At 52.9% G+C, this 21,519-nt stretch overlaps 2 protein-coding genes across 17 annotated transcripts; both read right to left on the reverse strand.

Annotated features, from left to right (window-relative positions):
• Positions 1–13: 13 nt before the first annotated feature.
• On the reverse strand, positions 14–8,161 carry CRELD1 (cysteine rich with EGF like domains 1). Of its 4 annotated transcripts, none has more exons than XM_082344422.1 (11): positions 8,025–8,161; positions 7,300–7,492; positions 6,982–7,064; positions 4,474–4,584; positions 4,081–4,364; positions 3,256–3,432; positions 3,076–3,171; positions 2,095–2,178; positions 1,808–1,903; positions 1,470–1,604; positions 14–677 (listed from the first exon to the last, which is right to left on the reverse strand). In XM_082344422.1, the coding sequence occupies exons 2-11, from the start codon at positions 7,471–7,473 to the stop codon at positions 463–465; spliced, it is 1,455 nt and encodes a 484-aa protein (XP_082200548.1). In that variant the 5' UTR covers positions 7,474–7,492; positions 8,025–8,161; the 3' UTR covers positions 14–462. The 4 variants fall into 4 exon arrangements, with proteins under 4 accessions (XP_082200548.1, XP_082200550.1, XP_082200551.1 ...); XM_082344424.1 differs by having other exon boundaries at positions 4,081–4,172; positions 8,025–8,157; XM_082344425.1 differs by lacking the exon at positions 1,470–1,604 and having other exon boundaries at positions 4,081–4,172.
• A 139-nt stretch (positions 8,162–8,300) lies between these two features.
• IL17RC (interleukin 17 receptor C) lies at positions 8,301–21,002 on the reverse strand. 13 transcript variants are annotated; one of them, XM_082344380.1, is made up of 19 exons: positions 20,759–21,002; positions 20,445–20,466; positions 20,097–20,249; positions 19,751–19,825; positions 19,550–19,659; positions 18,370–18,481; positions 17,995–18,039; positions 16,309–16,448; positions 16,025–16,084; positions 13,813–13,867; positions 13,550–13,731; positions 13,404–13,451; positions 12,397–12,442; positions 12,118–12,239; positions 11,790–11,849; positions 11,204–11,252; positions 9,181–9,276; positions 9,040–9,078; positions 8,301–8,944 (listed from the first exon to the last, which is right to left on the reverse strand). In XM_082344380.1, exons 1-19 carry the CDS (start codon positions 20,861–20,863, stop codon positions 8,325–8,327), a joined length of 2,139 nt encoding a protein of 712 aa, XP_082200506.1. In that variant the 5' UTR covers positions 20,864–21,002; the 3' UTR covers positions 8,301–8,324. The 13 variants fall into 13 exon arrangements, with proteins under 13 accessions (XP_082200506.1, XP_082200501.1, XP_082200502.1 ...); XM_082344375.1 differs by having other exon boundaries at positions 13,404–13,454; XM_082344376.1 differs by lacking the exon at positions 20,759–21,002 and adding an exon at positions 20,629–20,747 and having other exon boundaries at positions 13,404–13,454.
• Between the last annotated feature and the right edge of the window lie 517 nt (positions 21,003–21,519).

Raw genomic sequence — 21,519 nt, forward strand, 5'->3', positions numbered from 1 at the left:
TAGTAAGACAAGCTTCTCCATTTTCCAAGACCTTTCTTTATTTCCTGAGATGAATAAATAAATCAGTGGCTGAGGGGCAAGGGGGTGAGGACAGAACAGGAGCTGACAGCATGCAGCTGGCAGGAGGGGGTTGTGAAGGGACGCCCCCCCCCCCCCATCCTGGGTAGGGGCCAAAGCTCACTAGCAGCCACAACGAGGAGACACTTTTTAAAAAAATTCACAACACTATGAAGGCTGACCAGTGCCCCAAGGCCAAGATCTCATGGCACCCACCTACAGGGCTACTTTTTCACCCAAGGGCCTCACCTGCCCAGGCCCAGGTGTCTGGGCTGCCCCATAAGGTGGGTAGAGGGTGCTTACCGCACTCTCAGAAGTAAAGCAAGTGCCTCAAGTGTCCAGGTGGGAGAATCCCGACCTTGGGGTCAGCCTGGGCAGGAGGAGATGCTGCAGGTGTGGCAGGGATTATCTGCCCTTGATGAAGCCCTCCAGCACACGGTCACTGCGCTCTGACAACCAGTAGCCGGTCATGGCTGCCACAGCCCCAATGAAGATGGCGGTGAAGACCAAGTCACCCTTGGCGGCCAGCGTGGCCAGTGCACAGATGATGACACCGAAGAACATCTGCTGCAGCACCACCAGCTCGTCCTCTGTCATCTCCGAGAAGAAGCCTGCTGACTCTGGGCAAGAGAAGCGCCCGTCACTCATCCCCTGTTCCCGGAGCCTCCCACACACCTGATCATCACTGCCACACGCCTGCCTGGCACGCCAGCACACAGTGTCATTTACTGCTGAGAACAACTCCAAGACGGGCATTTATTATCCCTGTCTTACTAGATGGGAAACTGAGGCGCAGAGGGTGAAGAGGTTTGCCCAAGGCCACGCGGGAGAGTTGGGTCAGAGCATGTGTACTAGCCCCGCTCCAGAGCCACAGTGCCTGGATGTGACGCCCAGCTCTGCCACCTGCTTGCCATGGGGCCCTGGACAAGTTTTTTCATCTCTCTGCGTCCCTGCTTCCACTATGCAAGATGGCGATGAGAATAATAGCTACAGCACTGGATTTGTTTTAGGGGTGAATAAGTTAATACATGCAATATGCCTGGAACAGCGTGTGACACACAGGAACTGTGGAAGTGGTCACTATCGTCATCACTGTGATTGTCCTTCATCTCATCACCCCTACGGCCTACAGCAGCCCTCAGGCGGGGCAAGGGCAGATGAGAAAGAGGCTCGGGGGGCACAGAATGATTTGACGCCAAGTCCGATTTCCTTTCTACCCTGGGAGGTGTGAGGCCACCAAAAGCCACCCTGGGGGTCAGAGGTGGGGTTCGGGTCCCAGTGCAGCTTCATGAGGGCTGGGTGGCAGTGCAGGTGGGCCAGGGCCTGCAGCTGCCTGAAGGAGGGGTTTGCCTGCCCTCCCCCTGGATGAGGACCTCCCCTCCCCAGGTTTCTGGGGCCGAGCTGGGGCTCACCTGGGATCTGCTCCTTCACACAGATGCCCTCAATCTGTTTGTAGCCCTCGGCACAGACACAGCGGTAACTGCCCTCGGTGTTCTCGCATTGCTCGTTCTCTCCTGGACACACCGCCATCTCACACTCGTCCACGTCTTGACGGAGGCCAAGGAGAGGTCAGAGCCCTAACCGCCAGGGTCCCACAGGCAGCACCCCTGACTCCGGTCTCACTCACATCCTGACACGCGCTCTGTGCTGACCCAGGCAACGTTCCACCCTTCCTTCCCACACCCCGTCCACATTTCGGCCCCTGTCAATTCGTGGTGGACAAGGCACTCCCAGGTGGCAGGACACTCACCGAGACACTTGGAGCCCACCTGCTGGTAGCCAGGGCTACACTTCTTACAGCGGCCAGGCCCTGCCCCCATGCAGCCCAGGCAGGCCTTGGCACAGTCTGGAGAAGGGAGAGGACAGACAAGGGTGCGAGCTGCCCGTAGGCCTGGGGGAAGCCCTGCTCCAGAAGAAGCCTAGGGCGGGGGTGGGGGGTGGTGCCGGCACCTGGTAACGTGGCAGTTTTTGGGGAAAGGCGTGGAGCAGTTCCTCCTACCCTCCCCACACCCCTCCCCCGCAGGAGCAGACACTTACCTCGGCACTCATAGGAGCCCTCCGTGTTCACGCAGAACTGGTCGGCTCCACAGCTGGCTCGCTCTGTGCCACACTCATCAATGTCTGCAAAGAGGCCGGCAGGGTGGGGATTTCAATCCCTATTTCACTAACAGGGAAGCTGAGGCCAGGGTTGTTGGGAATGGACTTGCCCAGGCTTAAACAGTGTGGCTGAGACTGCAGGCTGTCCACCAACACACATGCAGAGGGGCAGCTGGACTCAGGGCTGTCCAGCTAGAGACTGTGTTTTTCAATCTGCCTTGCAGCTAAGTGTGGCCTTGTGATTCAGTTCTGGCCAACGTGTTGTAAACAGAAGTGATGTGCTCCACTTTTCACTTGGCCTTAATACAACAGACTTGGATCCTCCGTGCACTTTCTTCTCTTTCGCACGTCCTGAATACCAGGTCATGATACATAGAGGTGCCCGTGATCCAGCCTCAACACCCAAGGGGATGACTGCCCAGTAAGACAGAATCAATCTAGGTCTTTAATGACTATGACAAGCAGAGCTTTTCTGCCAGTCTGGACCACTGGCTTCCAGACTGTGATGTGAGATGAAAATAAACCTCTAAATTCATTAAGCCACAGTCTTTGGGGATCTTTCTATTACAGCAGCTTAGCCTTTACCCTCGTCTCGAACACAGGTTTCCAGACCCCAAGTTCAGTATGCTCATTCCCTGGGTTAACCCTTCTTCAATTTTCGAGACTTGACCCAAGTGACACCTCCTCCAAGAAGGCTTCCCTGATTCCCCACTACCACTGAATTGGAAGAGAGACATTTCTCACTGTACAACGATCAGTCTATACTGTAAGCGCCTGGTTACTTTTCTGCCTTCCCAACCAGGTTGATATCTCTATGAAGATGGGGACTGGACTGGTCTAGCCCAGAGATGTGTGTGTTGATGGGGGACCAAGCCCAAGACCCTGCCCACCCCTCCAGACCTAGGGCAGGGTCCCACTCACCTACACACTTGAGGTGATGCAGGGCCCAGCCCTTCTTGCACTGTAAACAATTTGATTCCTCAGGTCCTGAGCAGCGGGCACAGGGGCCAAAACAAGCTGGGTGGAATGCGGGAAGTATGAGGGTGGGCAGGCAGGTACCCCACACGCCCCTGCCCAAAGCCACGCCTCTTGGCTACCTACCCGAACATACCAGATGGCTGGCATTGCGCTCCGCCTCAAAGTAGCCGAGGCCACACTGGCCACAGGCCTCACCCCCATAGCCGGCTTGGCAGTCACAGTGCCCGCTGCCCCCTCGAGTTCCTTCCCCTTCACACTGCCCGTAGCCACCGCAGGGCCGCTCCGCACCCCCAGGACAGGCTGTGGGCAGACACCAAACCGGGTGGGATCGTAAATACAACCTTGTACGTAGAAAACATTTTCCCCATATTAGTAAGCATTTTTGGAGAGGAAACAATTTTAACGACATCATAATATTTTGTCATAAGTATGAAATTTACTTAACCAACACCCCATTGTGGAACAGTTAGGTTATTTACAAATCTTTTGTTTTATAAAAACTGAATTGACCATCTTTGTTGCTAACTCTTTATATCTGCAGCTTTGAGAGAGATTTTTCTAAAAGGGGCTGGTAGTTAAGTTCAGCTCCTGCCTCAGGACTGTGTGTAGAAAAAGGTGGTGACAACAGGGCCTTCAGCAGCACTTGCCCGTCCCTAGGAAGGTCACCTTAGTCCAGACATGGGAAATGCCTGGTGGGGGGGCGCATTTCTTAAATATATGACAGAAACCATGGCCGCACCTGACTCATTCTAACCCCGTATCCTTTTTCAGAGCCGTTCCCCATGGATTTGTTCATCTCACCAGCCCTGTGAGGCAGGCGAGAACAGAGGTCCAGAGAAGTGATATGAGCAGCCTGAGCTCACACAGCCAGCCAGGGGCCGAGCCAGGACTGGATCCCTGGCCCCAGCAGTCCCCTTCCATCCCCCAAGAGGAACTTGAAAAACTCACGAAGGCAGGAGGGCCCAAAGGTGCCTGAGGGGCAGCAGAGCTTCAGGGAATCTGAGCAGAGCCACTGGAAGAGGTCTGGGGCTTCCTGCTGCCTGAGGCGGAGGGATGGTGAGGGGGCTGAGACAGTGTCAGAGGTGCTGCCGTCTCCCGCAACCTCCCACAGGATCTGTGATACAGCCCATCTTGGGCGTAAGACCCATAAGGCTGCCCTTTCCCCGTCCGACAGAGGGGCAGTCTGCAGCTCAGCGTGAGAGCCTGGGCCCCCCAACGAGTCCTCAGCACACCTGGGTTTGGAGGAAGGCGCTGAATGAGGACACAGCCCCTAGCTCGCCACCCTCTGCTTTACCAGCTGGCCCTGCCTGAGCCCCTCCCAGGAAGGCCCCCGCTACTCACTTGTGAAACCACCAGCTCTCCACCAGCTCCTCACTCAGCTCCAGCAGGCGGTGGCACTCGAAGTCCGACTTGCTGCACACGCCCTCGAGCACCTCTACCAGGCGGGTCTCACTGACCAGACAGGGATGGGTGGTAGGAACACACTCCAGCCCACCCACCACCCTCCTTACAATCTCCCCCCTCCCCACCTCGTGCCAGATAATGTCAAAGGCCAGAGGCCACAATGGAAGGGGTATTGGTTTGGGGAGACCTGGGTTCCAATCTAGTGGTGTGACCTTGGGCAAGGAACTTAACCTCTCCTGAATGTGTTTTCTCATCTGTAAAATGGGGACAATGGCTCTCCTGTAGGTTGGCTGGAAGATAGCTCAGTCCCTGCATCTGTACAACAGAATATAATACCCCTGCTGGGTAGATGTGGTTAAAAATATATCATATAACAAGTGTTAGCAAGGATGTGGAGAAACTGGAACCCTCCTACATTGCAGGTGGGAATGAAAACATTTTGGCAGTTCCTCCGTAAATAAAACATGGAATCACCACATGACTCAGTAATTCCACTCCTGGATACATACCCAAGAAAATGCAAAACAGGTGTTCAAACTTGTACACAAATGTTCATAGCAATACTATACACAGTAGCCAAATGGTAGAAACAACCCAAATGTCCATCAACTGATAAACGGACAAACAAATGTGATCTATTCATACAATGGAATATTACTAAGCCTTAAAAAGGAATGAAGTACTGATATTTGTTACAAGATGGATGAACCCTGAAAACATTATGCTAAGTGAAAGAAGCCGGACATAAAAGGCCATATTGTATGATTCCAACAGAATCAGCAAATCCATAGAGATGGAAAACAGATTAGTGGTTGCTAAGGGCTGGGAGGAGGGAGAATGAGGAGTGACTGCTCAATAGGGATGGAGTTTCTTTTTGGGGGGATGAAATCAGTCTGGAACTAGATAATGGCAATAGTTGCAAAACCTGAATATACTAAATGTCTCTAATGGTAAATTTTATGTTATTGCATTCTACTACAATAAAAAATTTTTTAAAAATACATTTACACATAAAATGTATTATATTATATATTTAAAGGGTCTGGCACAGTGCCTGGCATATAGGAGGTGATTTAAAACAAAACAAAAAAACAGTAACCATTATAGAGCTATAAGTGCCCTTAGGGTTATTTTGGTCAATCCCCTCATTCCCAAATGAGGCAACTGAGCCCCATTGAGGGAAAGGAAAATGACCAGTGTTACGTAGTAACAAAACTTTTATTTCTAGTACGTATCATAGTTTAATCCTTACCACAATCCTATGAAATAGGATTGGCATTAATACTCCCGTTTTACAGATAAGGAAACTGAGGATCAGAGAGGTGACCCTAAGGTACAAAGGGTTAGAAATGACAAGCTGGTCTAATTCCAGTTTGACTTTGAAAAGCTAGAGGCCTAGGAATCAGGCCTCTTTCTCCCCAGTTTGACTTTGAAAAGCTAGAGGGCCTAGGACTCAGGCCTCTCCTCTCAATAAAATCTCATCTTCTCCCCTGGCTTTATACACTGACTATACGCTGATAACTGTCAAATTCATGTTTCCAGCCCTACTTCTACCCTGAACTCCTGACTCCTAAATCTAACTCTACTTGACTGTTTAACAGACATCTCAGCCCAACATGTTCACTGAGAACGTCTGATTCCAGGCCCCCCCAGACCCGTTTCTTCCATCTCGTAAGACAGTCCCACGATTCACCCAGTTGCTCAGGCCCAAAACCTAGTGAGCACCTTTTATTCTACTTTTTCTCTCACACCCCATAATGATTCCATCATCATGTCCTATCAGTCTATCTGCAAAATGTACCCAGAATCTGACCCCTTCTCACCAGGTCCACCACTACTGTCATGCCTAGACTGTGCACTAGCCTCCCAACTGGTCTTCCTGCTCCTCCACCTTGGCCCCCTATAGTCTGTTAGTGTAAGTGACCTTTTATAGGTATAAATAATACCACATCACTTTCCTGCTCCAAACCTTCCAATGACTTCCCGCTACACTCAGAATGAAATCTGAATGCCTTTCTGTGGCCTTCAACGCTCTCTGCCTTCACCTTCACCACTCTCTCTTCTGCCAACTCCAAATCCAGCCCCTTCTCAAATACACCAAGCTCAGTCCCGCTCTGTCCAAAACCCTTCCCCGACTGTCGCACAGTTTGCTTCTGCACCTCAGGTCTCTGTTCGAATGTCATACCTTGAATGCCATGCCTCCCACCATTCTGCTTTACTGTTCTTCACCTGATAAGACATTATTTACTTACTTATTCACTGTTTCCTCTACTAGAATAGAAGCTCCTTGAAGAAAGAATTCTGCTTGGCTTGTTTAGTGCTGTCCTATAGGTATTCAGTAACATTTGTTGAATAAGTGCTCCCCAAGTATCTCTAGGCTTTCACCAGCAGAACACAGATTGGGATGTTAGATATACAAATCCACCCCTCCAGCCTCTTCCTTACCTGTCTTTGTATTTGGACAACTTCTCTTCCTCCCAGGCAGTGTTTCCACCTCCAAAGTTATCCCGGATGGTTCTCTCCAGGCCCTGGAAATGGAGAAAACTAGTAATAGCTAAGTACAGTGTCTGGCACATTCCAGCACTTATATTTCACTGACCAGTAAACTGAGTTACAGAGAGGCACCTACCCAAGGCCATACAACCAGTAAGTAACCAAGCTGGGACACTTGAGTCTATGCAGACTTGTATGCCAGAGCTCCCAGCTCTCAACCCCTGTGCTATAGTAGCTAGCCCCCTCCTCTTACACTGCTGGTGCACCCACCTTGTTGAAACTGTCGACCAGTCCCCGGCAGGTGTGACATGGATGGGGCTCAGTGGGGGAAGAAGACTTGGGAGGCGGAGAAAGCTGGACCCAGACCGGTCCTGGGAGGCCAAGGAAGAGGCTCAGGCCCCAGAGCAGAGCTGGGGCTAGGCCCCTCGGGGCCCGTGGGGCCATCTTTTCCCAGGCTGGGGACCTGTAGACAGAGGACATGGGGAGGGTTCGCTGGAGGAGCCAAGTGGGAAAGAAAAGCGTGGGTTCTGAGGTGCCGCGGGTCTGGGAGTCCAGATCTGTGTTATAAGAAAAGAAGGTCTAGACTGGGGTAAGGCAGAGGGAGGGGAGATAGTTGGGGAAAGGAGCCTATTCTGCAATTCCTGGACGGGAACAAGTTATCCTCGTCACCGCGGGGGGAGGTGGCCTGGATCCTCGGCAAGGGGGTAGGAGTCAGCCCATTGTTTTAGGGTCGGGATATGGTTCTTAGGGGCTGGATCAGCGGAATTAGGGAGAATGGATCAGATTCCTAAATATTGCGGGAGAAGACGTCGGATGGACGGTCTTGGGGGGAGGAGTCCGGAACGCCGGTCTGGGGGAGGGGGGGAGGAGCCCGGATCCGGATATGAAGAGAAGGGGTCAGGTTCGGGGTCTACAGACTGCAAACGCACGGCCCCCGAGCGGGCAAGGAAGGATCCAGAACCAAGTAGGCCGCGGGGGAGGAAGAGAGAACCCACCCAACCCGCGGACGCCACAAGCCCAGGCTCCTCAACGCCGCTGCTACCGCCGGCTGCGTAAGACGTGCGCCCTCCGCCGGCTCTGCAGTCCAGGGGGCGGAGCCCGCGCCACAGCCAATGGTAGCGGGCCATGTGCCATTGCGTCACCCCACGCCAGCCAACCAGAGGCGTCGCCGTCCTGCACCTGTCCGGGTGTTAAAGGGGCGCGGGGATAGCGGATACGGGGACAGTTCGGCCCAGCGGCTGGGTCACTGAGACACACATGGGAGACACGGGTAGAAAAATAGCGTCTGCCTTTATTCAAGTCCTGTTCTCTGCTTCAGGCCCCATCCCGCGTCCCGTCCCCGGGGCCCGGAAGCAGCTGTCCAGGGCGGGCTGCAGGGCCCGGGATACCTGCTCCGCTCTCTCCGCGAGCCGCCAGGGGCGGGGGGCTGCGGGCCCCTGCAGGGTCCCCAGGAAGTCGGGTAGCTGTGAGGGCAGTGAGAAGACCGGCACGCTGCGGAACAGGGCGGGCACGGCGTCCGGGGACAGCAGTCTGTCGAAGTAGGCCCCGACGTAGCGGCCGGGCGCCCGACCCTGCAAGAAGTCTGGCAGCAAGCAGCTGAGCGAGGCGGCGAAGGCGTCGTGCGGGCCGTGAGCCCCGGCCGCCGACGTCGCGTCCTGCAGCCATTCGCGGCACAGCGCCACGGCCCCGGGCGAGAAGAGCAGGACCACCACGCCGCCCTCCTGCAGGGTCTGGCGCCGCTGCGCGTGGAACCAGGCCAGGGGCCCCTGCGCACTCAGTTCGCGGCGGCTCCACAGGTCCACGGCCACGCGCAGCGGCAGCTGGAACAACGCCGAAGCCAGGGCGCCCACCAGGCGCTCGAAGCCAGCGTCGTCGGCGGAGTAGAGGAGCAGAGCCGCGCGGCTCCTGGCGGCCGCTGTGGGAAAGAACAGAGCAGGAGCGGAGACGTGAGCTGGCCTGAGGCCCGGCCCTCTGGGGGCCGCCCCCCGCCCGGAGCTGGCTCACACTCACCCCCCGCACGGACGTCCTCCTTCAAGAGCCTCAGCCACCCTGTGAGGGGAGAGGAGCGGAGGCAGCCGGTGAGCCCAGCCGCCGCCTTCTCCTGGCCAGCTCCCAGGTCCACTGGGGAATGGGGAGCCGGGAAGCGCTCACCTTTCACGTGGTTCTTTTTGAGGAGGAGGAGAAGGAAAAGCACAGCGGCCAAGAGTAAGCAGGCCAGCCAGACCAGGGCCCAGCGCCGGTGGATGTCTAGGAGACCCAGGGGAGAAGACAGGCTTGTTAGAGACCCCCACTTCACGAAGGAGAAAAACGAGGCTCAGAGAAATGAAGAGATTTGCCCGAAGTCCACAGCTCACAGGGTCAGTGTATGAACATAGATCCATTTACTTGGGTGACCTTGGATAAGTGACTTCCCCTTCTGCCTCAGTTCACCTCTGTAAAATTGGGATAACAGTAGTATCTACTTCACAGGATTGCTGTGAGGACTATATGTATTAATACACATAATGCACTGAACAGCGTGCTGGGCATAGTAAGTGCTCAAATGTCAGCTAAGATTATTGACCCCTAAGGGACTTCCCTTGTGGTCCAGTGGCTAAGGCACCGTGATCCCACTGCAGGGGGCCTGGCTTGGATCCCTGGTCAGGAAACTAGATCCCACATGCCCAAATAAGAGTTCACATTCTGCAACTAAAGATCCCGCATGCCGCAGTGAAGATCCCATGTGCCACAACTAAGACCCAGCGCAGCGAAACACATAAATAAATAAATAAATGTTTTTTAAAAAAAGCTTATTGCCCCCTAAGCCTAGGGTTGCTGGACTCTTGACCTCACTCTTGGATGACTGCAACAGCCTTCTAACTGGTGTTCCTGACTCTTTTTTGCCTCTAATTCATTACAACATGGCAGCCCCAGAGATCTTTTTTTTTTTTTAAATAAATGTATTTATTTATTTATTTATTTTTGGCTGCATTGGGCCTTTGTTGCTGCATGCGGGCTTTCTCTAGTTGCGGCGAGCAGGGGGCTACTCTTCGTTGTGGTGTGCGGGCTTCTCATTGCGGTGGCTTCTCTTGTTGCGGAGGATGGGCTCTACGTGCGCGGGCTTCAGTAGTTGTGCAGGCTCAGTAGTTGTGGCGCACGGGCTTAGTTGCTCCGCGGCATGTGGGATCTTCCCGGACCAGGGCTCGAACCCGTGTCCCCTGCATTGGCTGGCGGATTCTTAACCACTGTGCCACCAGGGAAGTCCCCCCAGAGATCTTTTTAAAATACAAATTTGGGGGCTTCCCTGGTGGCGCAGTGGTTAAGAATCCGCCAGCCAATGCAGGGGACACGGGTTCGAGCCCTGGTCCGGGAAGATCCCACATGCCGCGGAGCAACTAAGCCCGTGCGCCACAACTACTGAGCCTGCACAACTACTGAAGCCCGCGCACGTAGAGCCCATCCTCCGCAACAAGAGAAGCCACCGCAATGAGAAGCCCGCCCACCTCAACGAAGAGTAGCCCCCGCTTGCCACAACTGAGAAATCCCGCACACAGCAGCAACAAAGACGCAATGCAGCCAAAGATAAATAAATAAAAAATAGATAAATTTATTTTAAAAAAATACAAATTTGATTATAGCCTTTTGGGAAGCTCCTGCTACTCTTAACATAAAATCCAAATTGCTTACATCGGCTCCCAAGGCCCTACATGGCCCTTGCATCCTAATCTCATGACAGAGGCCTATCTCTCAAGATCCTCCAGCCACATTGGCTACCTTGGAGTTCCTCAAAAAAGCACCCCAGAGTCTTCACAAAAATGCATCTCTTCCCCCTTCATCTAGCTCAGCCTTCAGAGTTCACCTCCAACCTTTCCCCTGAACTAAGTCAGGTCCCCATTATATGCATTCAGGGCTTTGGACACTTTTACTTTATAGTGAATGCTTCAATAGCCCACACTTCCTAAATGACTGTTTAGCTAATGTCTTTCTAGCTTCTGTGGCTGGCATGGGGACAGGGAATGTGTCTCTTTGGTGATGCTGGGATCCCTGCAAGTGCCCCTTGTGGTGTTTGAATTAATGAAGGAATGACCCTCTGATTGAAAGGCTAAGGCCATTGTGTATGCTCCCCCCAGGAATGGTCCCTGTCAAGATTCCAGCTCCTCGTACAGAGAAGAAGGGCAGTTCTTGTAATACTCACACTTTTCCATGGGGCAGGCCCATAGTGCTCCCAGGTCATCGTCCCACAGCTGTAAGACACAAACAAAACCAAATCCAGAGCCCCCAGCTTGGTGTTCAACACCCATCAAGTCTGGTCCCATATTTCCAGCCTCAGTTATGCATATTTCACACACACACACACAGCAGCCACAAGCTGCTCTGCCTTTGCTTATGCTGTGTCTATTTCCTGGACTGTACCTTCCTACTGGTGCCAGACTGGGCCCACATAAAAAGACCCTTCCTTGAAGCTCTCCCTGGAACCCAAAGCTTAGCACATTGGTTATTAGCTGTCTTAACCCAATGGTTATCTCTTTGCTGGTCTCTCCAGCCATGAGCAACTTGGGGGCAGGAACTATGCTTCTTCAACTCTTAGCTTCCCCGGGGCTGGACACAAAATAAGCACACACAGATGGTGGGTGGATGCTAGAGGGACAACGAGGAGGCCCCTGCCCCTGAAGAGTGACAGTTTGCCTGCTAGGCACAGGAAGAGGTAGAAGACGTTGAAGACAGGGTTTGAGGCCTGTTGCCTTTGGGCATTGGGGAGGGCCCTCCTGCCACCTACTCACCTGAAGACACTGGCCTGACTGCACATCTTGTAGTAATGGTCCTCCAAGACGAGCTGCCCTCTGCCAAGCCAAGGGATGGGTGCTGTCACCTAGAGGCACCACACCTAGGAGGCCACCAGGCTACAGCTGGGCAGAATAGTAGGCGGGAGGGTCTGGGAGACTTTTGAGAGGCCACTGAGAACAAGGCCCAGGTCTGAGTTACCCCCTACATTCCCAGAGACCAGCACAGGGCCTGGCACAGAGGAGGGGAAATTGAATAGTGAAAATTTGAGGCCAGGTTTGAAGTGGAGCTGGAAAGGGACATGAAGGAAGGTCCCCCATCCCTCACCGTGGACGCCCTGCTAAGCAGTGGAGTGCAGCCACTGGATTCCAAGGCGCAGAGTGATCTGTTGTCCTGGGGGCCTCGTGTCTCCACCAGCAGCATGTCATCCTTGAGGGGCCCCAGGGAGTCTGGAAAGGGTGAGAGCCCACTCTGAGTGAGACCCAACCTGGTTGAGGGCTGCCACTCCCCTGCCCCATGCCTGACTTTCACCCCCAGGAGCTGGCACTTCCAGGGTCCACCCCTATTGCAGTGGCCCTGTCCCAGCCTCCCCCAGGTCCCACTCACCAGCCCACAAGCACTCTTGTAGCTCCTGCTTCTCCCAGGTGCTCACCTGCTCAGAAGGGGCCAGGGTTAGGGGCACAAGGAAAAGCAAAAGCGGAGGCCAGAAAAACCAGAAGGGAAGGGACAGACAAGGGGAGGCCTGTCAGGTTGGGGGGCGGGGTCTGGACTCTGGACCTGACCTTAGGCAGATCTGGGTTCAAGGCTGAGTAATTAGGAATCACTCCATCTTTCTCAGCCTCAGCCTTGTGAGGTCATCTGTGCTAAAGGGGCTTACGGCCGTAAATTAACTCTTTTCAGTTCTGACAGAACACTTTATACACTCCCTTCTCACCTAACCACCTTCTCAAAGAGGCCTCATCTGACTGCCCCTCTTGAAATTGCAACTCCAACCCTCCTTTATCCTTTCCCACCTTTTCCTATAGTATTTATATACAATTTTAACATACTGTATAATTTACTTATTATGCCTATTGTCTGCCTTTTTCCATTACAACATGAACTCTTTAAGGGTGGGAACATTTATTGGTTTTATTCACTGACATATCTATTCCAAGAGCCTAAAACAGTGCCTGAAACATAATAGCTCAATAAATCTGGAATTAATATTTTTATAACTACCCTTTGAAATTATAAAGCAACCGATTTCTACAGGTAGAGAAATAGGATAATTATAGCAATAATCAAAGCAGTTAACATTTATTGAGAATTTAGTTTGTGCCCGTTGCTAAGGTGAAGCACTTGCTTAATCTTCATAACCACTCTATGAAGTATTCAATAGTTACTATTATCATCCCCATTAAACAGATGAGGAGACTGATGCTCAGAAAGGTGAGGTGCCCAGGGTCCCACGCCAGGCACTGGTGAAGTAAATAGTGGAACTCCTAAAGAGGAAGCTGGTAACCACTTTGCTCCAGGGACCCAAGGATAAAGTGGATTCAGAAGACAGTGACTGTCTGGGAGTCCGCGGAGGTCCTGACCCCAAGCCCGGCTCTCTGGCACCCCTTTCTTGCCTGGACACAGATGTTGGGGTGGCCTTTCAGCAATGGGAACTCAAGAGCCTTCTGTGGAAAGAGGGTAATGGGTGGGGTCATTAAATTTGGGCCCCTAGGTTCCCCTTCCTTCCCCAACCCCGGGAACCTCCTGCCGCCTTGCTTACGTTCACAGTGACATTCTCTCGGGGCAGCGGTGGGACCAGCGGCTGGCAGGGGCCCCCATCCGGTGCCTGCCAGCACAGTGTGGCCTCAGCGGGTAGTGAGCACGGCGCGTCCAGCCGCCAGGCCCGCGGGGGCAGCAGCTGCAGCCGGGCGGCACGCCAAAGGTTCCGGTGTGCACGGGGGTCTGCAGGGAGAGGGTCTGGTTACTGTGTGCCGGCAGGTCCCGCCCGCACCGCTCCCGCCCTGGCAGGGCCGGTCCACTCACCCTCCCTAAAGGGGCAGATGCTGGTCCTGACAGAGTCGGGCTCCAGAGGCCACACCTAGAAAGGAAACGGGGCTCCACAGGTCAGTTCAACCCAGCCAGCACCCTGCTAAGCCCTGGGGTTGCATTCACTCAGCCCACACAGTCAGCGCTCCTTGGCCCTCCGATTCGCTGTTCCGCATCCTCGGATCAAAAATATCCCAGGGAAAAAAATTCCAGAAAGTTGCAAAAAGCAAAACTTGGATTTGCCTGCAGGAAACTGTTTACATAGCATTTACATTGTATTAGGTATTATAAGCAATCTAGAAATGATTTCAAGTATACAGGAGTATGTGAGTAGGTTATGTGTAAATACTACACCATTTTATATCATATAAAGGACTTGAGCATCTGCACATTTTGGTATCCACAGAGGTCCTGGAACTAATCCCTCTGGGATACTGGATATGGAAGGAGGATGTATTTCACCAACATATGCCCAAGTCTTTTTGCCCTTTACAAGGCCCTAGAATTGCACACATTTATTCTTCCAGCAAACCCGATGCCAACATCTGGCAACATCTTCACTCTACAAATTTTTAATGAGTACTTATTATGTGTCTTAGCACTATGGTAGGCATAGGGACTTTTAACAATTAAATCCACAATCACTTTGTGAGAACCTACTTAGCACAGGTTCTCAGCACAGCGTTAAGGACACGTCCATTTATTCTCCATTTTTTCTTCCAATAGACTTTTTTTTTTTTTTGATTGCGTTGATTCTTCATTGTTGCGTGCGGGCTTTCTTTAGGTGAGGCGAGCGGGGGCAACTCTTCATTGTGGTGCACGGGCTTCTTGTTGCGGTGGCTTCTCTTGTTGCCGAGCACAGGCTCTAGGTGCACAGGCTTCAGTAGCTGCGGCTTGCGGGCTCTAGAGCGCGGGCTCAGTAGTTGTGGAGCACGGGCTTAGTTGCTCCGCGGCATATGGGATCTTCCCGGACCAGAGATTGAACCCGTGTCCCCTGCATTGGCAGGCAGATTCTTAACCACTGTGCCACCAGGGAAGTCCCCAATAGACTTTTTAAGTGCACCCATTCTTGGCTTAGCCCTGTTCTAAGCACTAGAGATAATATATTAATTTATACAACAAATGTATAAGAGCACCTACTACATAGCAGGCATTGGGCTTGGCAGTGAGGACATTTATATCACAGCAAACATTTCATGAGTGTCTGTTATATGTCCTATCACTGTGCTAGGCAGTAGAGTTTCACTCATTCATTCGTTCATTCACTTAACAAACTTAATTAGCACCCACTACATACCAGTTATTATGCAAGGCTTGGAGAAATTACTAAATTTGAATAGATATCATTTCCTTGCCTTCAAGGAAATTACAAATTCACAGTTGTAGTAAGGATACGACATGTATACAAATTAATAAATCAATCACTCATTTATTGAGGATTTGTGGTATGCAAGAAGAGACAGGTGCCCAAATAAGAAAACAAGTGATAAATGATAAATAGAAAAGAAAAGACAGAAATGCAAGAAGATTTGGAGATAGAAGAGGCCAGGAGGTTGGGCAAAAGCTTTGGGAAAGAGGTGACTGGAAGGATTGGGGTGTATGGAAAAGAAGTGAGGGCATTTCAGGTGGTGGGAATGAGAGACATTAATGTCAGAGGTAAAACAGATGGGACCTGATGACCAATTAAATGTATAATCAGAGGGAGAATATATTATTATAACATATATAAGCTGGAAGTGGCACACTTCCTTATAACAGCCCTGTGAGGCTGGTACTGTTTATTCCCATTTTACTGACAGGAAACAGGCTCAGAGAGGTGAAGTGACTTGTCCAAGGTCACACAGCTAGCAAATGGCAAGTCAGGATTCAAATAAGTCTGAGTTCACGGCGCACGCTCTACTCTCCAGGGGAGCACAAAGAGGGAATTGGAGGAGTAGTGGAAGGCTTCAAGGGGGAGATGACATCTGAAGGGGGCCATGAAGCACAAGTAGAAGTGCTGTGGATAGAGGATCAGGAAGAGCATTCAGGGCATGTACAAGCAGAAAACATAGGACAGCAAAGGGCAAGGGAGGGCCAGTCCCCCTAGGGAGCCATAGTTTCCACCTCAAAGAGGAGTGTGGAGGGTGGGGAGACCAGGAAGGTGAGGGCCAACCGTCTCACCAGTTCCCTAATCCCCATCCCCGGGCACCCAGCTGGACTCTGCTCCTACCTGAATACAGAGGCAGGGAACCAGGTCTGTGTGGTTCAAGGTAATGGTCTGCGGCCCAGTCTGTGGGACAAGCAGAAGGAGAGAAGTTGAAGAAGATGAGGAAGAGGAAGGCTGGAAGCCAAAGTTAAGGACACTGGGCAGGCAGCCGTCCCCCCACCAATGTTTCTTGCTTCGGGTGTGGGTGGCTGTGTCCTTTTCAAAGGTGCCCTATGATAATGCACTTGCAACTTTAGCACAAGCGTCGGCCTGCAGTGGGAATGGACTTGGGGAGAGGGAGGCCTCACCAGGTTTCTGTGCCACCAGGGTTTTGCAGGGCCCGGGACCTGATTCCAGTACAGGGAGAGGCCAAAGCGCATCTCCTCAGGGACGTCCAGCACCAGGCGCACGTCGTCGCCATCTGCAGACACGTTGAGCCCTGGCAGGGCTGTGGAGGAAACAAAGAGAGAGACTTCCTTCACCTCTTCTGTACACCCAAGCCTGGGTCACACCCACCCACTGCCCCTTTGGAGTTTCCTTCAAAGCCCTTAGACTAGGAGGCCCCTGGAGGGCAGAGCCTGTGTCTCCATGTCAGACCAGACTTCAGCCACAGCCCAGGACTGAACCCATGTAGGCCCCAGTATGGGGTCTGGAGAGGGCTCTTCTCCTTGCTTCTCCCTCTGCAGCCAGAATTACCTGTAACCACTGTAAAATAAATCATTCTCCTCTGCTCAGAACCTTCTGATGGCCCCCACATCACCCCAGAGTAAAAGCCAGAGTCATTACAGTGGCTTGCAAGTCCCTCCCCAGTATGGCTGCTGTGAACACTCTAACCTCATTTCCTAGCACTCTTGTTCTTAATTAACCTGCTGCAGACACACTGTCCTCCTTACTAATACTTAAACACACTAGACACACTCCTGCCTCAGGCCCTTTGCACTGGCTATTCCCTTCACATGGAACCCTCTTCCCTCAGATACCCCATGGCTCCTCCCTCACGTCCTTCAGGTCTTTTGCTCACTGACCACTCCAACTCCCAACCTCTCTATCCCCCTTCCCTGAAATTTCTCCATAGCACTAATAACCATCTAACTTATTGCATATTTCACATCTCCATGTGTTTATTGTGTCCTCCATCACCCCCACCCTGACCCTGACTCCCAGCTAGAACGTCAGCTCCGTGAAGGCAGGGATTTTTGTCAGTTTTTTTTTTTTTTTTTTTAATTGGTTTGTCTCCAGTGCCTACGGCTATTCCTTGAGCAGGGTAATGACTCAATAAATATCTGCTGAATAAGTGAATCAGTGTCTACCAAATGAGTAAAGACATGAAATCCATGATGTGTATCTGTATCCTCAAACCTCTGGTTCTGAGTAGTCTTTAATGAATTACCAAAGAGGCATCAAGCTTAAGTTTAAGAACCCAAATAGAAAATGAAGTTGAAATCATTTGAGTTCAAAAGCATCACAGTGTTTCTATCTCGATGTGGCTGGTAGTTATGCAAGTGTATACATATGTAAAAATTAATTGAACTGGACATTAAAATTGGTGCACTTTACACACTTTTCTGTATGTATGTTATACCATGATAAAAAAGAAAATACAAAACAAAAAAATGAACAAAGTCCAAATAGTGCATGAGAAAAATCATCAGAACCTTGAGTTTCTTAGCCCTTATTTTATGATTTAGTACTATTTTTATTTTAATATATGGGGGCGGGGTGCACCGTAATCTTGACAATGTTTTGGGCCACTAGATGTTCCTGGTACTAATAAATATTTGTTCTAAAAAGTGAGAGATTCATTTTTATATTCTAAATGCCTGGCACTGAGTAAGAGCTACCGCAGTTCTTTTGTGATAAATGAATGAATGAATAAATGAGCTCTGTGAGCCACTCTGGGATGTGGCAGCCAGACCTGAAGTTCACTCCAAGGGTCCCTCACACTCCAGATCCACCCCCACCCTCCTCCCAGCCCTGCTGGCCCTAGCTCCTACCCCAGCAGCTCTGAATGCTGTCCCGGACTTCGAGACCCCTGCAGTCTGGGGAGAGATCACAGAAAAGTCTCTGGTGGGGTTGGGGGCAAAGAAAGAACTGGGGCAATCCGACCCATGGGGAGCCCGGGGAAGGGCTCCCTGTGCCCTCAATACCACCCATATCTATTCCAGTGCCCAAAGCACCTTCCCCAGGCACTGGGAAGCAATGTCACCTGGGGAGAGGAGGCATGAGGGACTGACTATGGGCGGCTGGGAGTGAGAGTGCCTGAGAGAGGCCGGGACGAGGAAGGGGGTGAAAGCAGAAGGGCAGTGGCTGGTGGGGAGAGAGACTAAGGGGCCAGCACTTGGGGCCCCTCAGGCTCTGGGGCCACTTACCAGGCAGCTGCTGTGTGAGATTGAGTTCCTTCTGGTACCGGGGCTGAGTGTAGGACCAGATTCGCACCTCAGCCCCCAGGGCAGCCTCGAAGCAGTCAAATACTACAGAGCCCTGTGAGGAGAGGGTGGCGGAAGGCTGGTGGTATAGGGCTCAAAATTGAGGCTCCTCTCCATGGTCTGCTCCACTCACCCTCTGCCCTATTCCCAACCAATGACTATTCATACTGTATGGCCCCCAATTCTGCCATGAACGTGTCCTCAAAGGCCTCCAGTTCTAAAGCACACGCCCTCAGGAGGGGTGGCAGCAGGGCCAGGATAAGTGCCCTCACTCTATTAGTCCTTGCCTCATCCCTGCTGTTCCAGGTCACGTGCCAAAGCTAAGGTGATCAGAGACCCCAGACCCCAGCACAAATGTGGGACGCCCTTCCCACAGAAGTCGTTCTCACTCCCAGTGCCTCAGTGGGCCTCATGATTGCCCTGTGAGGGGGACCAGCAGGTGATCTCCCATTATTTTCCAGGTAAGACGATATAGACTGGGGGCTGGGGACAGGAGGGAAGTCAAAGTTTGAGTGACCTGGCCCAAGTGGAGATACATATCCCAACCATGAGCAGCCCCCTGAGGCTGGGAGAAGCTCCGCAGGGGGACAGACATGGTATATGTGGGGCAGACATGGACAGTATGGCAGGGAATCCGGAAGAGTGGATTCAGCCCACAGACCTCCCCTCTGCAAGCCTCAGCTTCTCTATCTGGAGTATGAGGGCAATAATAATGTCTAGTTCATGGGGGTAGTTTTGAGGATTACAAAAGAAAGGAAAAATTAAACTTTCTGTGACTCTTCCGTGTTGGGTATTGTACCAGGTGTTTTATACATATCAACTCATTTTATTCTCACAACAGCTATATGAGGTAGGACTATTCTTTTTTTTTTTGGCCGCACCGGGTGGCCTGTGGGATCTTAGTTCCCCAACCAAGGATCGAACCCGGGCCCTCGGCAGTGAAAGCACAGAATTCCAACCACTGGACCGCCAGGGAACTCCCGAGGTAGGACTGTTCTTTTTCCCACTTTACAAACTGAGGCATAAAGGACTGAAAGGACTTGCTCACAGCCCTGCCAGAATCAGGACCTAAAGAGATAATGCACGTGAAAGCACTTCATAAATTCATTATTATTTTGCGTACCACAGACTGACCAGGCTGCACGAGGGCAGCAGGCACTTGCACCTCCAGTAGGACGCAGCGGGCAGTAGGGTAGGCCTGGAAGGAGAGCACGACGTGGGCCTGGAGAGAGGCTGTGAGCAACAGGGCAGGGGGTCGGTCAGGCTCAGGGGCCCTGGGCAAGGCTCTGGCGGGGGGCAGTTGGGCCAGCCGGCTTCTCCTCACCGTTCCTAGGCTCCTCGATCTCTGGGTCCTCTGCAATTCCAAACTTCTCTTCATCTTCAGGCTCTTCCCAGTACCCTGGAATGACCCGAGAGCAAGGCTCAGATCTAGCCCCAGCTCTGGCTTTGGGTTCCTTCCAGGAAGCTCAGTGCTAGGAAGCAGAGGCCAGGCTTGGGGCCGGGGGTGTGGGCGGGGAGACCAGTCTGACCTGGGGGTTCCGTTGGCCAGTGTCCTCCAGGAGAATACTGAGGATGCCCTGTGCTTCCTGACAGACACCCTCCCTGGTCTTCGTGCCCACTCCAGACACACTCACATGCACCCATGCCCAGTCATGGGATGACAGGCTCACCATGCACAGCCAAGTGGACGGCCACACGCACACAGAGGTCACAGTCGGTCTCCTTGTAGCACCTTAGCACCAGCTCTGTCTGCAGGCGTGTGGGCACCAGCATGGGGCCCGGGGCAGACACGAGGCTCCCAGGCAGGCAGAGCACGTCACCATCTGTGTGTGAAGGGTGGGGTGGGAGCTGAAGCTTCTCAGACCCAGAATCTGGTTGCACCTGACACCCCCAGAGGGCCAAGGAGCTTTGGGCTCTTCCTGGGCTGAGGGAAGGTGGTGAGGGCATGGGACGGAACAGCCCCCCTCCCTTCTGCCCACCTGGGAAGATCTTTCCTCTCTAAAAATAGGGCTACTTACCCCAGAGGTGGCAGGAAAGGCCCTGGGAAGGAGGTAAAGACAAGTTAGAGTTTATGCGTCCAAATCTAACCATCTTTTCCTGAGGCCCCCCCCACCCGCCTACCTCTTTCTAGGGCTCCCTTTTCCAAGTCCCTCCCAGAAGAGCTCAGGCCCAGCTCTTGCCCCCTCCCCATTCTTCTCTTACCCCATCAGCACCCGACAGACCAGCCAGGGCAGTTCTGACAGTGATGGCAGAGCAGGAGCCAGGCTAGGGCCTCAATGGCCGCAGTCCGAGCCCTGAGCCTTCCTCAACACTCCTGGGGCCCCAGACTCACCGGAGAACAGCGGGCAGTGTCCTGAGGCCCCACAACCCTCTCTAGAGAGAGGACCACAGGGTTTCGGCCCAGTGCCAAGGACAGAAAGAACCAGGGCACAGGCATCTTCCAGGTGCCAGGCAGCACCCAGGCCTGAGGCCCTGTCCTGCCCCACCCCCCCGAAGGGGGGCTGACACCACACCTCTTCTCCCACTCAGCTGCGTGCCTGCGGGCAGGAGGGGCCGGAATCCCTCCCCAGTCTCGGGGTCCCGGCGCTGGGCCGCTTGCGCACGCCCTCTCCCAGGAGCCCTGACTCCCGTCCAGTCCCTGCCAGAGTGCTTTCGTTTTGGCTCCCGGCAGGCAGCCGGCTGTTCCCGCCCCGCCAGGTCCCTCCCACCAACACTAGGCCTGGGAGCCAGCAGCCTGGACTGGAGTGGTGGCCTCACTCCCTCCCTCTTTTCCTCTCCTCCTCTTCCCCTCCTCCTCCTTCTCTGCTGACACCTGGCTGGGAGGGGCCCCTGGAGAGGGCGGTGGCCTAAAGGCTGAGTAAGGGAGCTCTTACTCACTCTGGGCGTCCCTAAGGAGGAAGGCTCCATCGAGACAACCAAGGCCCTCGGCAATCCTGGGGCATTTGCACTTCCCATGTGACTCTGGGATCTTGGTGTCCACGGGGCCCCTCTTACTGGCCACCCCAGGTCCCTTCAGACATTCCCCTTGGGCCTCATTGTAGGACAGGATCTCTAAAGACAGGGACAAGGGGCACCATAACGTGAGCTTTTCAC

Source organism: Balaenoptera borealis (genome assembly GCF_965194805.1).
Source record: "Balaenoptera borealis genome assembly, chromosome: 12".
Lineage (NCBI taxonomy): Eukaryota > Metazoa > Chordata > Mammalia > Artiodactyla > Balaenopteridae > Balaenoptera > Balaenoptera borealis.

Coding starts and splice junctions, on each gene's coding strand:
- CRELD1 (XM_082344422.1), bottom strand. CDS start 7,473: ATGGCCCCACGGGCCCCGAGGGGCCTAGCCCCAGCTCTGCTCTGGGGC. Junction 4,365..4,473: donor GAGAGCTGGTGGTTTCACAA/GTGAGTAGCGGG, acceptor CTCCAAACCCAG/GTGTGCTGAGGACTCGTTGG. Junction 3,433..4,080: donor CTTTGGGCCCTCCTGCCTTC/GTGAGTTTTTCA, acceptor GTCTGCCCACAG/CCTGTCCTGGGGGTGCGGAG.
- IL17RC (XM_082344375.1), bottom strand. CDS start 20,863: ATGCCTGTGCCCTGGTTCTTTCTGTCCTTGGCACTGGGCCGAAACCCT. Junction 18,482..19,549: donor TGCAGCCTGGTCAGTCTGTG/GTACGCAAAATA, acceptor CTCTCCTCACAG/GGCTCTGTAGTATTTGACTG. Junction 13,732..13,812: donor CATCTGCCCCTTTAGGGAGG/GTGAGTGGACCG, acceptor CTCTCCCTGCAG/ACCCCCGTGCACACCGGAAC.